The sequence below is a fragment of the Euwallacea fornicatus genome, chromosome 36 (genome assembly GCF_040115645.1).
Source record: "Euwallacea fornicatus isolate EFF26 chromosome 36, ASM4011564v1, whole genome shotgun sequence".
Lineage (NCBI taxonomy): Eukaryota > Metazoa > Arthropoda > Insecta > Coleoptera > Curculionidae > Euwallacea > Euwallacea fornicatus.
Window position 1 is genome coordinate 643,840 of NC_089576.1, and position 18,357 is coordinate 662,196.

At 40.1% G+C, this 18,357-nt stretch overlaps 5 protein-coding genes across 5 annotated transcripts in view; 2 read left to right on the plus strand and 3 right to left on the minus strand.

The window, feature by feature from the left end:
* The window catches only part of sra (RRM_RCAN_like domain containing protein Sra), a 102,315-nt gene that overhangs the window by 66,975 nt on the left and 16,983 nt on the right, over positions 1-18,357 (minus strand). The window lies entirely within an intron of this gene.
* LOC136349024 (cuticle protein-like) overlaps positions 1-18,357 on the plus strand; it is a 78,357-nt gene that overhangs the window by 40,190 nt on the left and 19,810 nt on the right. The gene's annotated exons all lie outside the window — the stretch shown is intronic.
* Positions 2,996-9,876, minus strand: LOC136349022 (cuticle protein 21-like). Its single transcript, XM_066300286.1, has 5 exons — positions 9,775-9,876; positions 7,962-8,087; positions 7,743-7,908; positions 7,304-7,525; positions 2,996-6,689 (listed from the first exon to the last, which is right to left on the minus strand). Exons 1-5 carry the CDS (start codon positions 9,787-9,789, stop codon positions 6,571-6,573), a joined length of 648 nt encoding a protein of 215 aa, XP_066156383.1. The 5' UTR covers positions 9,790-9,876; the 3' UTR covers positions 2,996-6,570.
* Positions 12,817-13,394, minus strand: LOC136348946 (uncharacterized; the record flags this gene model as incomplete). The annotated part of the gene is made up of 2 exons (XM_066300147.1): positions 12,817-13,098; positions 13,152-13,394. Coding segments are annotated over 2 exons (525 nt in total), but the record flags the coding sequence as incomplete, so codon positions are not given.
* Positions 17,146-18,296, plus strand: LOC136349040 (pseudouridine-5'-phosphatase-like). The gene is made up of 4 exons (XM_066300311.1): positions 17,146-17,411; positions 17,471-17,689; positions 17,741-17,973; positions 18,036-18,296. Exons 1-4 carry the CDS (start codon positions 17,357-17,359, stop codon positions 18,213-18,215), a joined length of 687 nt encoding a protein of 228 aa, XP_066156408.1. The 5' UTR covers positions 17,146-17,356; the 3' UTR covers positions 18,216-18,296.

Here is an 18,357-nt window from a genome sequence, read left to right on the forward strand (position 1 = left end):
TTCAATAATGTACGGGGTGATATTGGACCGCAACCACTAGAAATATTGCCCGCGCATTTTACCTCCAAACCTGCTGGTGAATGAATAGACCAATAAGCATTTTACTACTAAAATGAGTCAATAAATTATAAGTTTCGACACTGACAACGATAAATTCTATTATATCATCCGTGTGCATTGGAAAGAAAGCGAAGACGTTACATCCTTGATTTTTAAAGTGGTATAGTTCACATAACATTTAGAAAAGGTCAATTTATATGCAAAACGTTACAAATTTGATTTTATAATTGCTTTTGAATAGTTCTATGAGGATTTTATAATTGCTTTTGAAGAGAACAAATTTTGATAAAGCGTTAAGTCATAATTATGGGTGCATGGGCAGCGAATCGAGTGGGAACTTGACGAGTGCCCAACTCCATTAAGGATATTGACAGTTTGATCGTTTAAATTTATTTGATTTTTCACGACACATCAACCAATCACACGCGAATGAAATTTTGCAATTTTAACAAAGCCCCTGTGTTTTCTTGAGTTATTTACTGGTTAGTAGAATGCTCATCTGTATCCCAATTTCTCCTCGCGCGAAACGTTACGTCATCGAGTGTACTTGTAGCCATCAGCGATCCGAGCCACATACAAATTTGCGCTACTTAGTAATTATAATTATTGACAAGTCTTGTAAAACTATAACGGAATCTAATAAATCAAGATAATATAGCAAGAAAGTGAACGTTCTTTGATTGTTCCTGTTATGGATACTCCCAGTAGATAGATGTATCGATCTTAACGTTAATTCGCTTCCTCGGTGATAGGCATCGTGTAGAGGAAGATAACATACATCTCTGCAAATCCATTTGGCATGATTATTTTTAGTGAATTGCATATTGCATAAGAAGATCTACTGATTCCCGAGATAGTGACACAACACTAAGATTAGTATAGGTATACGATTTGTTATGCATTTCTTCCTTAAAACAATAATTAGCGAAAACAATTAAAACGGGTAATTATATGTATATAGGATTGAAACGAGGAAATTGCCAATTACTATAAAGGTTTGAAAATGTGTATACAAACCGTCTGTTCTCTGTTCAGCAACAATTTTTTTTCTAACACACAAGGAAACGCGGCACTGCGCCGCCGCAAGAATTCAGGAAAATCGTCACGTATTATTTCAAGGTAATTTACCTTGAGAGATTAAGATGATAACACCTGAGGATAGAATCTTATATGGAGTTTATTCAAAAGGGAGCAAGTGTGTATATTTAATTGCTTGCGTAACAGTGACCGACGATAATTTAAGAGAAAAGATAACGAAATGATGATTCCCTAACGCCACGTCGGAACGTACCCATACCGTACTCGAAGCCGATTGCAGAACAGTCCCTTGCAGAACATCATTGCACGATAGGTCGTCAGCTCCTCACCGACTCCCCATTGCATCACCACGTCCTTTTCTTGCAAATAAGACTCCGGATCTTTTTTCCTTTTAATCGGTCGCATCGAAGCGACTTTCTTTGGGTTAATTCGGTTTCAAGCGGCTTAAACGTTTCGTATTGTCTGAAAGTATTGGGTTGGTCGATAATTAAGGTCTGTTCATTCTCGTAGATGACTTAATTTATATTTATATCGAGTGATAGTGATCTCGTCGCATGTGCCGTTTTAAAGGTTATGTTTCAGGCTTTTTTCGATCGAAAATCGAACGCGATTAGTCAACAAGAAGTCGTTTAAAATTTAAGTTGGAGATGGACAGTCGAAGTGGGCATCATCGACGCATTTCATTACTTCACTTTCGAAAGGGCAAAGATGCAGCACGAGCTCAGAAGGAATTGTGCGAAGTTCACGGTGAGGGCTGCCTCACTGAACGCCACTGCCGGCGTCGGTTTTCTCGCTTTCCTTCCGGAAATTTTAATGTCCAACACGCTGGACGCCCAATCACCATTGGTAACGATAAACTTAAGGCCTCAATCGAAGCTGATCGGCGTATGACAACTCGAGAGATGGCAGAAAAGTTGATTCGGTCGTTTCTCTGCGTTTAAAAGAGCTTGAGTACGTCAGCAAATCGGATGTTTGGGTTCCTCACGAATTGAAGGAAACTCACCTCACCCAACGCATTGACATAAGCGATTCTTCGCTGAATCGCAACCAAAACGACCCACTTCTAAAAAGAGTCGTAACGGGTGATGAAAAATGGATCGTCTACGATGACGTAGTCCGAAAACGATCATGGACCAAACAAGATAAACCTGCGCAATCGACGTCCAAAGCGAAAGAAGATTTTGCTATTTGCGCAGTGGGGCTACAAGGGTATTCTTTACTTTGAACTGCTTCCGAGAAACCAAACTATTGATTCGAATGTTTACTGTCGTCGGCTGTCGAAATTGAACGAAGAAATCGAAAGAAAACATCCTGAACTCGCCAATCGCAAAGGGGCATTGATCCATCATGATGACGCTGGACCCCTTACGTAATTAATAACACATAAAAAAATTTTGGAACTTAGTTGGGAACCGATACCTCATCCTCCATATAGCCCTGACTTGACGCCATCAGATTATTATTTGTTTCGTTCTCTTCAAAATCACTTGAATGGTAAAAATTTCGATTCTGATTGAGCCGTTAAGAATGAGTTCCGCGTTCTAAAAATCGAGGCTTTTTCGAACGCGGAGTTTTCCAACTTGCCGAAAGATGGCGAAAGGTCATCCACCAAGATGGCCGCCACATCATCGATTAATATTTATTATTAATATTGGTATATTCACGTTGAAAAAACATAAAAAATACGACATTAATTGTCGAAACACCCAATATATGGACGAATGTAGTAAACAAGAAAAAGGATTCAAATTTGACATATTCTTATTGACCATCCTCCGTCATTTTTTCATCTCACTCCTTTGCGTTGATATTGTATAAGACCCTCCCTCTCGTTGCCTTGATGGCGGCGCGGTAGCTTTAGTCCAACGATTAGGCAACCAGTTATGAAACGATAAAATTAATTTTTAAAACGTATTTATTTATATAAGGTAAACAAAAGCATAGTTTAACGCTAGGTTTACATATGCCCAGATCGCGTATAAATTAGTTGTGCCGACAACTTCACCGAGTAGATAATTTCCATGGAAACTGCAAAACTAACTAATGATCTGCCTTTTTTTCACATGTCCATGAATATTATCCTTTTGGTAGAGTTGCCAGGACTTTGATCTACTGTCCTTCATGGTACATACAAGGTGTTTCAAACTTCGCGCCTCACACTTTGTGTGAAGAAACGGAAAATAAAATTAAAAATTTGATCGCGGGCTCTCATAGAAGGGCCACCGAGCCCCTTGTTTATGATTATAAACTTGTTTTTCTGCTTTTCATAACTATGAATACAACCTCTTGTGTAATGATTTCCCCTGAACATAATTTTTCCTCAATATTAGAAAATAATTAAGGAAACGTACCCTCTGGACTGCTGCAAAGACCTACGAATTGAGTAGGAAAAGGGACCCAAATACTATAGAGCGACAGGAAATAAAATGTATAGAAGTCTACTGGCTGCTACCAAGCTCTATGAAAGAAGCATAAAAACACAGTCAATATCAAAAATATTGGAGTCATGTCCACCGTACTGTAGGCGTTATGGTACGGGGTGCTATCGCATATGGTAGCAGGTCGCCCCTAGTTTTCATTAGAGGCAACATGACTGCCCGACGCTATACCCTAGAAGTATTGGAGCCGATGTGATTCCACATTTTCGAACTATCCCGAACGCTATTTTCCAGCAAGACAATGGTAGGCCTCACGTTGCCAGGCAAACAAAAACGTTCGCGGATCGACATCAAATCAACCGTTCGCCCTGGCCGCCTCGATCGCCGGATCTGTGTCCTATTGAACACGTCTGGGACATGATCGGTCGCAGACCGTTGAATTTACAGCACCCTCCACAGAGTTTAGCCGCCCTTACTCATGAAGTTCAGATTGCCTGGAATGAGATACCTCAAGAGGACGTTGACAATCTTATTAGATCCGAGCCCGGGCGCATCAATGAGCGTACAAGGGACCGCGGATGCTCAACGCACTATTGAAAAAAAAAATAAAAATGAAGTTCTTCCTCTGATCTTGCTGAAAATTTAATCATTGAATAGGTATGTGGTACTGAGCACGTACGAAAAAAATTGTCAAAATTAAATTATCTTTGATGGGTGTTTACCCTTCTTTGTCACGCAGTATACTGAAAGTATCTGTGTCTCCTTTAGAAGTATTAGAATTGAATCGTCCCAATATTTTTGGTACTGACTGTAGGTACAATGGTGCGCTGCTATAAAGTCTTAAGAAAGAAGTGCGCAGTGTAGCATAGAAGTTTTCGAAGTTGGATTACTGCAAATAAACTTTTTTACGCTTTAATAACCCTGTAGCTAACATCTTGTCTGGGATACAGAACAGGTTACTAATTAAAAAGTAAAAGTTCCAAATATCATACCGCTCAGATTTCTAAGGAAATGCACGTATCATCATATTTTATCTTAACCTTACACGTTTGACGTTGGCTCTTTTCTCTTTACATGCATTTTAGTCACTTTCAGAAATCAGTAATTTTTTCCCATATTTCCCATAATTCAGTTCCTTACCAATTATTAATACTTCTGTTCCTCAGTAAATTTAAGAGGCTTAAGAGGGCTTCAATTAATGACGATGTGCGCACAACAAAATGCGCTGTCATATCTGACATCCCCTCGTATCTTTGGCTTAACACGAACAGTCGCGGTCATATAAAGAGCACACTTTCAACTTTAGGTCCGACTGAGAAATAAACACTTCTTATCTGCAAATGTTGATAAAATTTAGGTTTTTTGTGAAGAGAGGACATTTTTAAAAAAGGTCTTAACCTGTCCCTATACACGTTCGATCATTTAATTAAAATTTTTTAGTGGGTAAAAGTAAGCATTGTGGTGTAGAAAGACGAAGTCTCATTGTTAGTTTGAAAAATTAAAGTCTCACTATTTCAGAGATTGCTAATAACATAAAATGTTCTCGAAAACTTGTTCACAATGCCCTTAAGTCGTTTGAATCTACCAACAGTGCTGAAGACAAGATTAGAATGCCCAGGAGTCGCAGAACCTCAGCAGCAATGGATAGATTAATCACCGGAAAAAGCAAGTCTGATCCTTTTTGACACAGCTAGGCGAATTAAACAATAAATTTTGAACGAATCTGATGTCAATTTATCTGTTAGGACTATTAGAAGGAGATTGAATGAAATTAATCTGAGAGGATGCACAGCGAGAAGAAAGCCACCAGTATCCAGACGATATCTAAAGAATAGATTAAAATTTGCGCACGATCGTGTGAATAAAGACATCAAATTTTGGAAAAATATTCTGTGGAGTGACGAATCAGAGTTCGATCGGTTTGGTAATGACAGAAAAATACTTGTACGGCGCCCTCCAGGCCGAAGCGTCAGTAAAAAAACACATTATTTAAACAAAAAAATACACTATTAAAACCATAAAACACGGCGGAGGTAGTGTCATGGTCTGGGGAGCTGTCTCGTGGAATGGTGTTGGTCCAATACATAAAATAGACGGTATAATGGACCGATTTACGCATAAAGATATCCTTTCCACTATCATGGAGCCCTATGCAGATGGGTGTATGCCCCTAACATACAAATTCGCGCACGACAACGACCCTAAACGTTCGTCAAAACTTGTAAGAGGCTGGATTAGGGATAACACGATAGGTGTTTTAGATTGGCCATCACAGAGTCCAGATTTGAACCCTATAGAAAACTTATGGAGCCGCATAAAACGGGATCTACAAAATAAAAATCCTACAAATTTAGAGGAATCGTGGAATAATATTCCAGATAGTTCTTGCAGAAAGTTAGTGGAGTCTTTGCCATCAAGATTAAATGTGATGATACGAAATAACGGTCATCCCGGGAAATACTGACTTATGACGTCAAAAATTTGGTTTAATGTGAAATGTGCTACTTAAATGTCCCATCAAATATCATAAACTTTAAAATAATTTTTGTTTTGTATTTTTATTAGTTTTTTTTTTGTTTATATTTTTCGCATTGGCAAAATAAATCGGGAGACAGGCACAATTGATAAATTAATGTGTAAATATTGAAAATTTAAAAGTGTGCGTTAAAGTACGACCGCGACTGTAAATGGTGGATAAACAGGTCTATAATTTTTCGTATACCATCAAATCTGGTTCTTTACACGCAGGTTACTGCGAACTGAATCAGCAAACTTTCCGAGTACCGTGAACTATAGGCTACTTAAGTATAAACACATCGTACAAAATCTTATGCTAGTTATCCTATGATCAAAGTCATATTCTAATTTACGCGCGTGCGCACCCTTCCAACAAGAATGCGAAAAGAGGGAATGAAAGCGCTGCAGCTGATCCGGTCATTATGATCAGTAAACGAACAAGAGAATAATTCTAAATTAAATTATTAAGAAACAAAATTATACAATAAATTTTTTCAAATTAAGTTTAAACTTAATTTAAATAAAAATAATAAAAAAGTAATTATTTACACGCAACTATTCGTTCGTTTTACGTAAACTAATACCTATTATTGCTATGAATGTCCCCATAGTAGTTTTGAAGATCGTAAGAGTCTGAAGGATATTCCAGGGCCGTATCATAGTCGTTGTAGTAGGCATCGGCCGATTTCGGGTAACCTAAATTTAAGTTTTAAAAGATCTCTAGAAATCGAAGTCTCCTGGCTATTTGCTAAATTCAGTTCAGGCAACCAACGCACATTCCTTAACATCTTATTGACGTTGTTAACAATTGAAATCAATTACCGAGCTCAATGAAGAAAAAAATGTGGCTGCCGGGTAGCATTTCTTAACAATTCTCCAGACGTTATTGCTTCGATATACAATGCGGGGAAACAGTTTTATTTGGCATTCATATGAACCAGTTCAGTTCCATAATTGCCTCATGTAAAGATTAGGATAATGTCAAGTGGGTCTTATTTATCATAAGTCCTTGGTATTTAAAAAAAAATCGATTCCGATTATGTCCAAATCTGATGGGTTTAAGTATTCATCAGCAGATAAATGAGATCAAAATTTAAGAGAAAGCGACAGCGGTGGAGCCTTTGCTTCAGAATTTGGAAAATTGAGTCAGTTAATGGCAGCTTAATAAAACAATCCTTGTGAAATTCGTTTAGTAACGCAATCAAACGCTGAACAACACGAAACGTATGGCGCCATCTCTTATCCACGCTTTACTACCGCTTCCCCACATATTTATGTAAAGCGTAAAAATGTAGAAATCCTATACATACCAATGGCGGACGTGTATTTCACCAGCGGCTTTTGGTATTGTACAACAGGTGGCAGCACAGGTGCAGCTTTAACGAAGGTCGGCACTGTCTTCACGTAAGTAGATACCACTGGTTTTACGTAAGCGGGGACGTTATGTGAAGACAAAAGTCCTTCGTGGGCCAGAACCTGCTGGGGCTCCGCGTGGACGTTGGGACCGCTTTTTGATACCACAGCATTGAATCCTATAAAATCGTGAGAAGTCATAAGAGGCATCGCCTCCCTTCAAGAATCATAAGATCTTTTCTTTTGGTATCAGTAATCAGATAATGGATTTCTAGCCATAACTACATATCGAACATCTTGAATGTCCCCTGACGATGCAACGAACGCATTAATTTTTTTATTGTTTTGTCGCCCTGTAAACGTACTAATTTATCGTAATCTACGTATGACATCTACCGTTAACGGGATCGGCAACATAGTTCACAGTCCTAATAGATCCATCAGGTTCCACTAGAGAATATTGCCCCTTCACCACTTCACCATCTCGAACTTCCGTTTGCGACTTGTGGTCCCCGGTATGAGGATCTGACACCCCATATTTAAAAGCGTATTTCGGGGGGCTCTAAAAGGGTAAAAACTGAGCCCAATGTTTACAAGGAACTACCCCATTCCTACGTAGTAATCGATTTCGCCGGAGGAGTACTTCTGTTGATGTAAACCATGAGGGTCGTAACTCGAAGTTGCCAAAATTCCTGCGGAGATTGAAGGGAGTAACAGGGTGGATATAACGACGATGGCTACCTGTAAATATAAAGCGTTTATGTACTGGATACAATGGCGTACAAAACATCCCGTATGTTTTGTTAGATTTCGCATGTGTCTGCACGTTTTATGGTAGAATTAACGAAGGATTTCTAGTTTCGCTTCTCCTTTCTTCCTCTTAATGGTCGAATTTTCATAATTGGTCATAGAGCGTATTTTTGAATATTTTTGTTGATGATGGTAATTAACCAGCTCTAGGTATCCCTATTCATATGTACGCACATATCTAACCGTTTTGATGGTAGTTGACTTAAAAAATTAAATATTTAATATAATTTAATTGTTAATTAATTATTAATATTTAAATATTTAAAAAATATTTAAAAACTCAAAAAAAACTTAAATTCTATATTAACAAATATCTTTAACCAATAGTGGATACAAGGTTGTCCTGGAGAAAACGTTGACTTTGCTGGCCATAAGAAAAGGCCAGATTAGAATGCCATTCAAGATGTATTGCGAATATTCTCTAGAATAACCCGAAATTACTCGAAAACTAAGAGGGATGGATGTAGATATATTTAAAGGGATTTATCCCGAACGAGCCCTGGATTCAATATGTGGAGTCATGTACAGGGTATTTCATATGGAAAGCTGGTGTTTCAAAACCCCAATAGAAAGTAAATGATTTTTTTTTATTTTGTAGGACCCAGGAACTAGGTGTAAGTGTGTGTTAAGAAAAACATTCCTACCACCAGTGAGTTAAAAACAAGAAGTAATGTCTGGGGTATCCCGTGGAAAAGGGAAGTTTCCAGTACTCATAAGAAAACCTAGTTTGATTCAGCAATTAAGGCGTTTACAGGTTGAATTACACAGATTCCAATTCTTTATGAGAAGGAATGATAACATTCTGATGCTGCCTGATATGGGCAAGAAGAAAGTACTCCAAGTGGCACATATAAATTGTCAAATTATTCATATTGAAGCCATAAGAAGTATTACGTACTTTAGCCGTATGCACACACAACATAAGGAAACAGAAGTGACGATTTTTTTTTGTGAAATTGTTTACCCAGGACCATATGGGACATGGCGTTTATTTTTTTTATGGCTTTGCACCGTGTCGTATGGTGAAATATGTACAAATTGTACACTTCGATGACGTAATAGCTTGATTTAATGTCAAGTAAACAAAGTTCCAATTTCTCTACACAGAAATAACGATATGAAAATCGAGAATCTGAATAAGTCCCGATGACGATAAACTTTGAAATTAATTAAAAGAGCTTACTAATGAGGAAACACTTGGCAATCTCTAGAAATGTCCGAAAGAGCAGTTAAAAAAGTTTAGGCATCGGGAATTTTCGTGCAACTTTACATTGCCACTTCACTAAGGGCCAACTTATTAGTGAGCCGTTAATTTTAACTGCGAGTTAACAAATTTATCTTCAAATTAAATTCCCTAGATGGAGCCTCAGTATGGGCCCGATTCCCGGCCGTAGCTCGTTTGATGCTAAAGTTAAGAGCACACCAACGGTTTGGCCCTAAAGCCTGAACTGGCCACTCTTTAAAACCCAATTCTCTAGGCCAGATCCACAATTCCCTTCACTGCAAAGTTCCATACGATTGACCCTTCTTTGGCACATCCTCTAACCGACACACTAACTTTCACGAGGTCACAAATTAGCACCTAATTATAGTACACCATTCTTGAGATGAAGATTACCTTTAGATTGAACATTTTCTTGGCAATTTTTCCACCAGCTTGCTATTGTATTTAAAACTAACACACTTTTGACTCCTACTTATTACTTATATGCAGTGCGTGGTTCCCAACGCATATTAACCCCACTTTGGTTCTGGGGTATGCCGCAATACTCCATCCTAGTGCAAGGCCATACCGAAATTTAATAGGCGCGTTATTTTGAGACTGCGAAATGGTTCATTAGGGGCTCTGTCACACGTAGGCGGCAATTGGAGTTTGACAATGTAAGTTGTTACTGCACAAGTTCGGTAATGGCGCACGAACAAAAAAAAAGAGTTTTTTCATGGGCGTTTCTGTCCCGTTCCTAAGTTGTCAGATGAAAATTGGGACGTATGTGGGCAATTTGCGAAAAATACGCAATCTAAATTTGAAAAAAAGGGGGAAAACCCGGCGTTTTGATTGCGAACGCAAAACTTGAGTTACATTCTGTCGGCATTCCCGTGTCTGAAGTGTCTCGTGGAAACAAATACTGTTCAGGAAGTTGTGAAATCGAAGCGATTCGTTCTCACAAGTGCTCATAAACCGACACAATTTGGAAATTGGCAGTATCGATTCATACGAGCGAATATTCGACCCCATTTTACTTCAACTCATTTTGGTTGATGGTCATGCGTAATCCCCACATAGTACAAGAATTCTCACAAGTTTGCCCCGGTGTGATTAGAAAATGTGAATGATAATGGGGCCGTTTTCACACCTAAAACGAGCGATAAAGAGAGAGTTACCATACACTTTTGGGAAAAGTCCCAATTAAGACTTGATGAACGACTGTTTGTCCTCTCGGACAACCCTAAATTGCGCAACAATCCTCGCACCTTCTACCGGCAACATCATAACGCGGTAATGACTCAAAATTAATCATTTTCACACCATTCTTCTTTCTGAAATTACAACTTGTCGAAAGCTCATCTAATTTGAATCGTATCAGATTTGGAATAATTTAAATATCATTACACGCGTGGTTAACTGGTATTATTCATTTATTCGCCTTATTAAATACCATTTAATGTCCCTTTAAACGTTTAATAGCCTCAATTACTCTACGCTCAAAAAGATATCGTTGTCATAATTTGAACTTAATAATATAATAATGCGCAATGGTGACCTCATTTCAAATGCACGCATGCGGAGCTTAAGGTTTGAACTTGTAAAGATTCGCATTAAAATCGTTAATTCGTAAAATTAAAAATTTCTTAATTGATAACGGTTTCTTGAATTATAACGAATCGATACTGCGACTACCGTGTCTTATGTGAAACAATGAGAGGTGTATGAGGAATTCGCTTTTAATAAACAGTACCTGGACGCACAATGGTAATTAGAGAATTTCAACATGGAAATGAGGCAATAGTATTCACCTTGTTCTGGTGGGAAATGTGCCAAGCAAGCGGATAATAAGACATTGTCTGCTGAAAAATGCCATTATTTTGCCGTTTTAGTATCGAAAAATTCGGCATTCAGATGAGACAGGGAAAATTCGACCTTTTATTGGATCAAATTCGGACGTTATTTCAACCAAAAAATCGTTTCAACTAAAACTGGAGCTGTTGCACATCTGCAATCTGGAATGTGCCGATTTAAATTCTGGAAATGAAGCAGCAACGATATGTAGGACGATATGAGTCGATGTAGGATTTGGTGTCAGCTCGCTGCCAGTCATGTACCGTATGTTTCGGCGAAATCGCCGATATTCGCGTTTAGTTTAAATTTTTGCCAACTTTGAAGCAAGTTAATTCAATAGAATGCAAATCCGGTAAAGGCTCGGTAGAACACGATTAGTTGTGAAGTGGAAAGTCGAGAGTAGGAATGCGAGAGAATGAAAGCTCTGCGAGCTTCGATAACTACATTCACCAAAACCTCAAGAAAAAGAGTTTCATCCCTCTGCGTAGTAAATGTGCGCGAACTGCAAAATTCCCTAAAATTTTCATTTCCTCGGGTTTCGGGGCTTTACCAATTACATTGGTCAGATTTTGAAAAATTTTCACCATTAAAAATATATGAAATTCCTTGCACTCGTTGGGGGTACCCCGTCGAATATGAATTGAATTGAAGCAGACAGGCCAGTTCTCTGCTGATGGGTCAGCGAGGCGACTGTTAGGCACTTTAACTTATTGGCTTTTGTTTCTTTGTTTTTTTATTGTTGCTAATGTTGGTTTTACCACGTATTTGCATTTTGTCCCTTAAGTTACGCCCATGTACTGCGATACTCATTCGGAGAGTACCACCTGGGTGCCAGGCCAAAGCTAAGGGTGCGCTTCGGCTGGGGAATGCGCTACCAGTCGAAGGAAGCTTTCTCCATCGGGACTATTGCTGTGATGGTCAATCTGTTGGGCCTGCGATATTCCCAGAAAAGCGACTAGTACAGATATTCCCCAGATGGCGACGAGTTATGGGACCCGGCGTAGCCACAGCCCATAGTGGTTCTCAGTGGTGGTGCGCCCCTGGTTGGAATTCCTCGGGGTTAGTACTTAAGGGATGATCGGAGTAATTTTCTCTCTCTTCTTTTTCTCTTTTTCGTGCGAAAGCTGCGTCGGTGTTGGAATGTGATCAGAATCATAGTGTGTGACCCGCCCAATTAAGCGTTCTCCCTCTTCTTTACTTAGACCAAGACTCTTTCATTATTTTGATATAAGTGCAAATTAAATAGAGTCCATTTTACGTGAAACAAAGTGTCTTTGTCGTGTTTCATTTATCGAAGGAACTCCTTAACAGCGATCGAGCTATTTTATTTCCTCTCACATGTATCCCTTAGACATATGTTTATGGGTCTCTGCAGATAAAATGAAACTTCTGATGTCGATACGGAATTTCGAATTTATTGAAACTATTAATTGTGTTTTGGATGTCGAAAACAGAAAAAGGTGATCAGGGACATATGATATTAAATTATATAAATTACATATTGTTAATTAAAAATTGCGCTACTCACACAAATTAAAATAAATACTATACATTACGTCTAACTTATGCACAAATCAGGTCTATTGATTTTACATTTCCTTATTACGAGAGAGACTCAGAATACTCGCCACGCACGTCCCCTTCGAGCTCAGCGTTGGGCGCCTGATGCGGTTGAGTTTTCTTTGCTGGGGGTGATCGGTGAACCACCGCGGTAAAACCATTCTCTTTATCGGCGGTGTATTGGACAGTGCGAATCGAACCGTCAGCTTCAACCATCGAATATTCACCTTTGACTACGTCACCATCCCTGGATTCGTGTTGGCTCTTTATATCTCCCGTGTGGTAATCGTTTACTCCGTAGTTAAAATAGTATTTAGGAAAAGCCTGGGAAAGTGTACGATCGAGGGATGTTTCACGATTTACCAAAAGAAACTTACGTAATGATCAATGTGATTGTTAAAATGCTCCTCCTGATTATTAAGCCCTTCCTCGTGATTGTACTCGTGCCCCTGTCCCTCATTTAGATTCTCCTTCAATATCTGAGGTTCTTCTTCTCCGTGGTTTAAGTGAGCATAATGATAAGGATAATCCTGTTCAGTTTTGGGAACATCTTGATAAGGATAATTCTGTTCAGTTTTGGGAACATGTTCATAAGGATAATTCTGTTCAGTTTTGGGAACATGTTCATAAGGATAATTCTGTTCAGTTTTGGGAACATGTTCATAAGGATAATTCTGTTCAATTTTGGGAACATGTTGATAAGGATAATTCTGTTCAGTTTTGGGAACATTTTGATAAACTATGGTAGGATGAGCATGGGTAGTTGCAACGGTTAGGTAGGTTAAGATGGCAATAGTCTAAAAAAAACATTTTAAAAATGTGGAAAAATGCACGTGCGTCAATACCTTTAATTCCAACATTTCGTGAGGGATTCCACATTCGGCAGAACAGCACACTCTCAAGATGCACACACAAGGTGCTGAGGAGAAATTAAATGTAGCTTATATAGCGTGCTTTCTTCTTCGTTTAACACAACGAACGGTTTAACTCAATCGAACGAGGAGGAGGTACGTGATTTATGCAATTAATGCACAGGTATCAGGTGTATACAGGTGTCCAATCAAATCGTCACCGGTCCTTTTCATCACTCCGACATCTTTAAGATTTCAACAACGTTAAAAAGTCGTAAACTTTACTGTTTCGATTTCTCGTCACAAAAGATCTCGTACTAACCTGAACTAACCTGAATGGGACAGCAGGAGAAAAATTCGCCTGATGCGAGATGGGCAAAGCCTCATTTGAGGCCTCGACTCCGCTCCGAAGTTGCCGCAAGGACCCCCGTTGCGGAAACCGCTTCAAGAGAAGCGCCTGCGCAGGCGAGGCGTTAAAAAAAATCATTTTTCGTTTCAGTTATCCCTGCGCAAATCGAATATTTTATCATACTTTGTCTGGTTAAACAATGGAACAAAAATTTCTGCGAACACTTCGTTCGGCTAGCCGTAGGCATCATTGGGTGGCTTACATGACCAATTAAGCCCGTATGATATCAATTCAATGACCATCATTACGCCTGAACTTTCCTTTGCGCCTAAAGATGAGCTTGTGCCATAAAAAGTGAAACTCTTTTTCAAAACAGTGAAATTGTAGCGAAGAAGAGTGTTTATTTAACATCTGTTCTTGTGCACGTAGAATCGCAAAGTACCACCGATAATCTTCTTTCGTAAACGAACTGAATACTGATTATAAACTGTAATCGTTGAGTCAATCGTGTAGGGGGCAAGGCGAGCTGACCTGGGGACAGTAAGACAGAAGTTCAGAGCGGCGAAGAGAAAAGATTCGACTCCAATCTTGGAGAAAACGCACAAAGGGCAAATTTGTCGCATGGACGCCAAGACCTGAGCACGACGTCCCCTGCCGAAAGGTCTTATGGCTCATTAAACCCCTTTAAGGTACTATTGTGGATTCCACGTGCCTCTCCAATGTCTAAAGGCGGACTGCAAAAACTCATATGGGCTTGCTCTGCCGGATCTCATTTCAAGCACGAACACAAGGAAGTACCACACTCGGGTACCTGTCGTTCCTTTCAACTTAATCCCCGAGATCTTAGATATTACACTGCACAATGCTTTGTTCTGTTGAAGGTACTAAATGCCGAAATCTCCAATGTGAGCGGAACTAGGTACTCGCACGAAACACTCCCCGGCCAACTCAAGTGTCGTAATTAAAATATTACAGCCGAATGACATTGTCTGGATCTGTTGAAGAGCTGATGTTGGTCTTAATCGCCTCCCAAACAGACGATGTGGATCTTGATTCCGATGGAGGAGGAGGAGGAGGGTGCTGAAGTCCACCCCGAACGAGGAACAGATGATGCAGGATCAGATGATGAGATGTTTGCGGGTCGGGACGTGATCGTCATGTGGGTGGCGTCAACCGTTCGGACCGAGCCAAGCTATGCTGTTGCAGTGCTTGTGGTGATTATGCTTTATCAGAAGCAACGTGCAAGAGATGGCTTCAACAATTCAGAAATAACAATTTTGATGTGGAAAATGAAGAACGCGGCAGACCACCGCAAAAGTTCGAAGACGTCGAACTGCAATCGATATTGGATGAAGATGACGCTTCGAGTCGAAAGCAAATGGCAGAAACGTTAAATGTTGCACTACGAACAATTTCTGATCGTTTAAACGCTGTGGGTGTTTAGGCCAGGGGCTTTTAGGCTCTGCCTAAGAGAATCGACTGCCTCGCAAGGCACCCGAGGAGGTATCCCCCTTTCGCTGGGGAGAGTCGTTACGAGTCCAAGGACCAGCCGCTGCTTCGTTAATTGAAATACATGGGGTCCAAGGGTTCGGGGAAAACAAACTCCGTAGCACGAACTAATGAATTTACTGCAGACTACAGATATCACTCTGATTTACACACTACAGATTTACAGTGTCGGTACTGGGTTGCCCGAGATCTGAGAAGGTCTACGTGCACGATTAGAGAGGTGTTTTACGTATAAGATACGGGACAGAGGTTTGAGACAGAGAGTTTCGCTCTCACGGATCGGGAAGTGTCCGAGAAAACGGGAGAGAAAGAGAGAGTTGAGCGACCGACCGTGAATATTTAGGGTATGACAGAGTTAGAGTTGAGAGAAAGAGGGTTGTTTCCGTTCGCGAACGCTGGTTTTAGAATAATGTTATGAGACAGAAATTTGAGACTGAGATTTGAGACAGGGAGTTTCGCGTTCACGGATCGGGAAGTGTTCGAGAAAACGAGAGAGAGAGAGAGCGTTCGCGAACACTCGTTTTGAGATAATATCTTGGTAAGAATTGTTGGATTTTTTGCCTCCCAGGGATGGCGTGGCTGGAGGGAGATCACCACGATAAGCCCTTGACCAACCCCAACCGACACCACCCCCTGGTTCGTGGGAAGCTTTTTTTCCAAAGATCTCCACGGTCAAAGCCCAAATGTGGCCCGCTGGTTCCTTTGGTATTTTTATTGGTGCCCCCCATAAGTCGGAAGAGCGACAAACCAAGGAACCAGTGCCGTCGCCGTGGCCGGGTTTAGGCACGTAGGGGTAAATGCTGCATCGCACCCCGCGATATATTGGAATTGTCCCAACGTCTTTGAGGCCTAATTGGAACCCAGCGATGCCGCTGATTTATGTCGGGTTTTTCCCCAACGGTGGGAAAGATCCGAAAGTGTGGAAAATGGGTGCCGCGTGAATTGAATTAAAGACAGATGGACTAACCGAAAAAGCAGCTGTGAAATTTTGCTTCAAAGGCACGAGAGAAAATCAGTTTTGCTTCGAATCGTTACTGGAGATGAAAAATGGATTTATCATCGAAATCCTAAACGGAAAAAATCACGGGCTGATTCGGGACAGCCACCAACGTCGACTGAATGATCGATTCGGCAAAAAGGCAATGCTGTGTGTTTGGTGGGATCGGAAAGGTGTGGGGCACCACGAGCTTTCAAAACCTAGTGAAACTGTTGATACTGTTCGCTATCGACAACAATTGATTAATTTAAACAGTGCATTGATCGAAAAACGATCAGAACGGGCCAGAAGACACGCTTGCTCCATGACAACGCACCTGCACAGAAAGCAGCACCGGTTCAGGATATACGATCAAAACACTCGGCTGGGAGTTGCTACCCCGTCCGCCGTATTCACCAGACTTGGCTCCTTCGGACTACCATTTGTTTGGGTTTCTAATTGGTTTGATGTCAAATAGGCACATTTCTACTGGCGTGGTATTCGTAAATTACCAGAAAGGTGGTCAGAATGTGTAGGAAGCGACGGTCAAACATTTTGAATCAATTTTTTTTCCTTGTTAAAATTGGTGTTTTATTTTCACAAAATGGCGCCCATTTCATGACGGTAGACCCGGTACTTTCTACGTTCGTAATTTATTTATTTGTTTCAAGTTCAGAACGCAGTCAGTGTGCTAAACAAATATGGAAAAGTTAGATAACGAGCAGGTCTCGTATCTCTACTGGCGTTATTTCCATGTCCTTACGTATTACTTAATAGAAGCTATTATCGTTTGATTAACCAAAAATTCAATAAATGCTATAAATAACATCTAAATTCGCTAAGTTGGAGGTTGAAGAAGAAACAAATGAGAATTTAGTGATTTTTACGAGTTTAACAATGGTACCTCACCGAGTTACGCACGTAATTTTCGATTTGGATGGCTTAATTTTAGGTAAGTCGAACTCGCTTTTATTACACATAGACTTACTTCTGGTGTTCTGATTCGTTCAGATTCGGAAGCAATTTACGAGGAGATAATGACGGCAATGGCCCGGAGTCATGGCAAGGAATACACTCCTGAAGTGAAACTGAAAATATTGGGAACACCCGAACACGAAAGTGCTCGAATCTTCGTCAAGGAGCTCGATCTTCCTATAACAGTGGAGCAATGTTTGGACGAATATTACAAAAAGATAGCTGAAGAATTAACAAATCCTCCATTCATGCCAGGTCGATAAGCTCCGACGTACGTTACGTGAAATACCACTTTTTGGTTTTTAGGGGCAAAGAAACTAATCAAACATTTAGCTAACCATAATGTCCCCATAGCAATTGCCACATCGTCCGGTAGGGCGCCGTATGATATCAAAACTCAATCGCATCCCGAAATTTTTAATTTGTTCCTTCACGTGGTGTGCGGGACTGATAACCCCGAGATCAAGCATGGAAAGCCAGCTCCAGATATCTTCCTGAACTGCGCTTCCAAATTCCCTGACAATCCGGACCCCCAAAAGGTTAGTTTGTGAACGAACTACGACAATTATCCAGAAATTATACTTTCCATTTCGGTTTTGAGGTTTTAGTGTTTGAAGATTCTCCCAATGGCGCGAGAGCAGGAATGGCGGCTGGCATGCAAACGGTGTTCGTTCCAGACAAGGATGTGAATGAAGAAATTAAGAAAATTGCCACTTTGTCATTAAACTCTTTAGATGATTTCAAGCCCGAAATGTTCGGACTGCCTCCATTCGAGGATTGAAGAGGATCATACGTTAAAGAACTTTATCATGCTAAATCTTGCTAACCTTAAAAAGAAACCATTTTTTCTTTGTGATTTTAATCTCCCTATGACTAATTATTCCATGGGAGTATGCACTTCTTTGGGAAATTGTAAGACAATC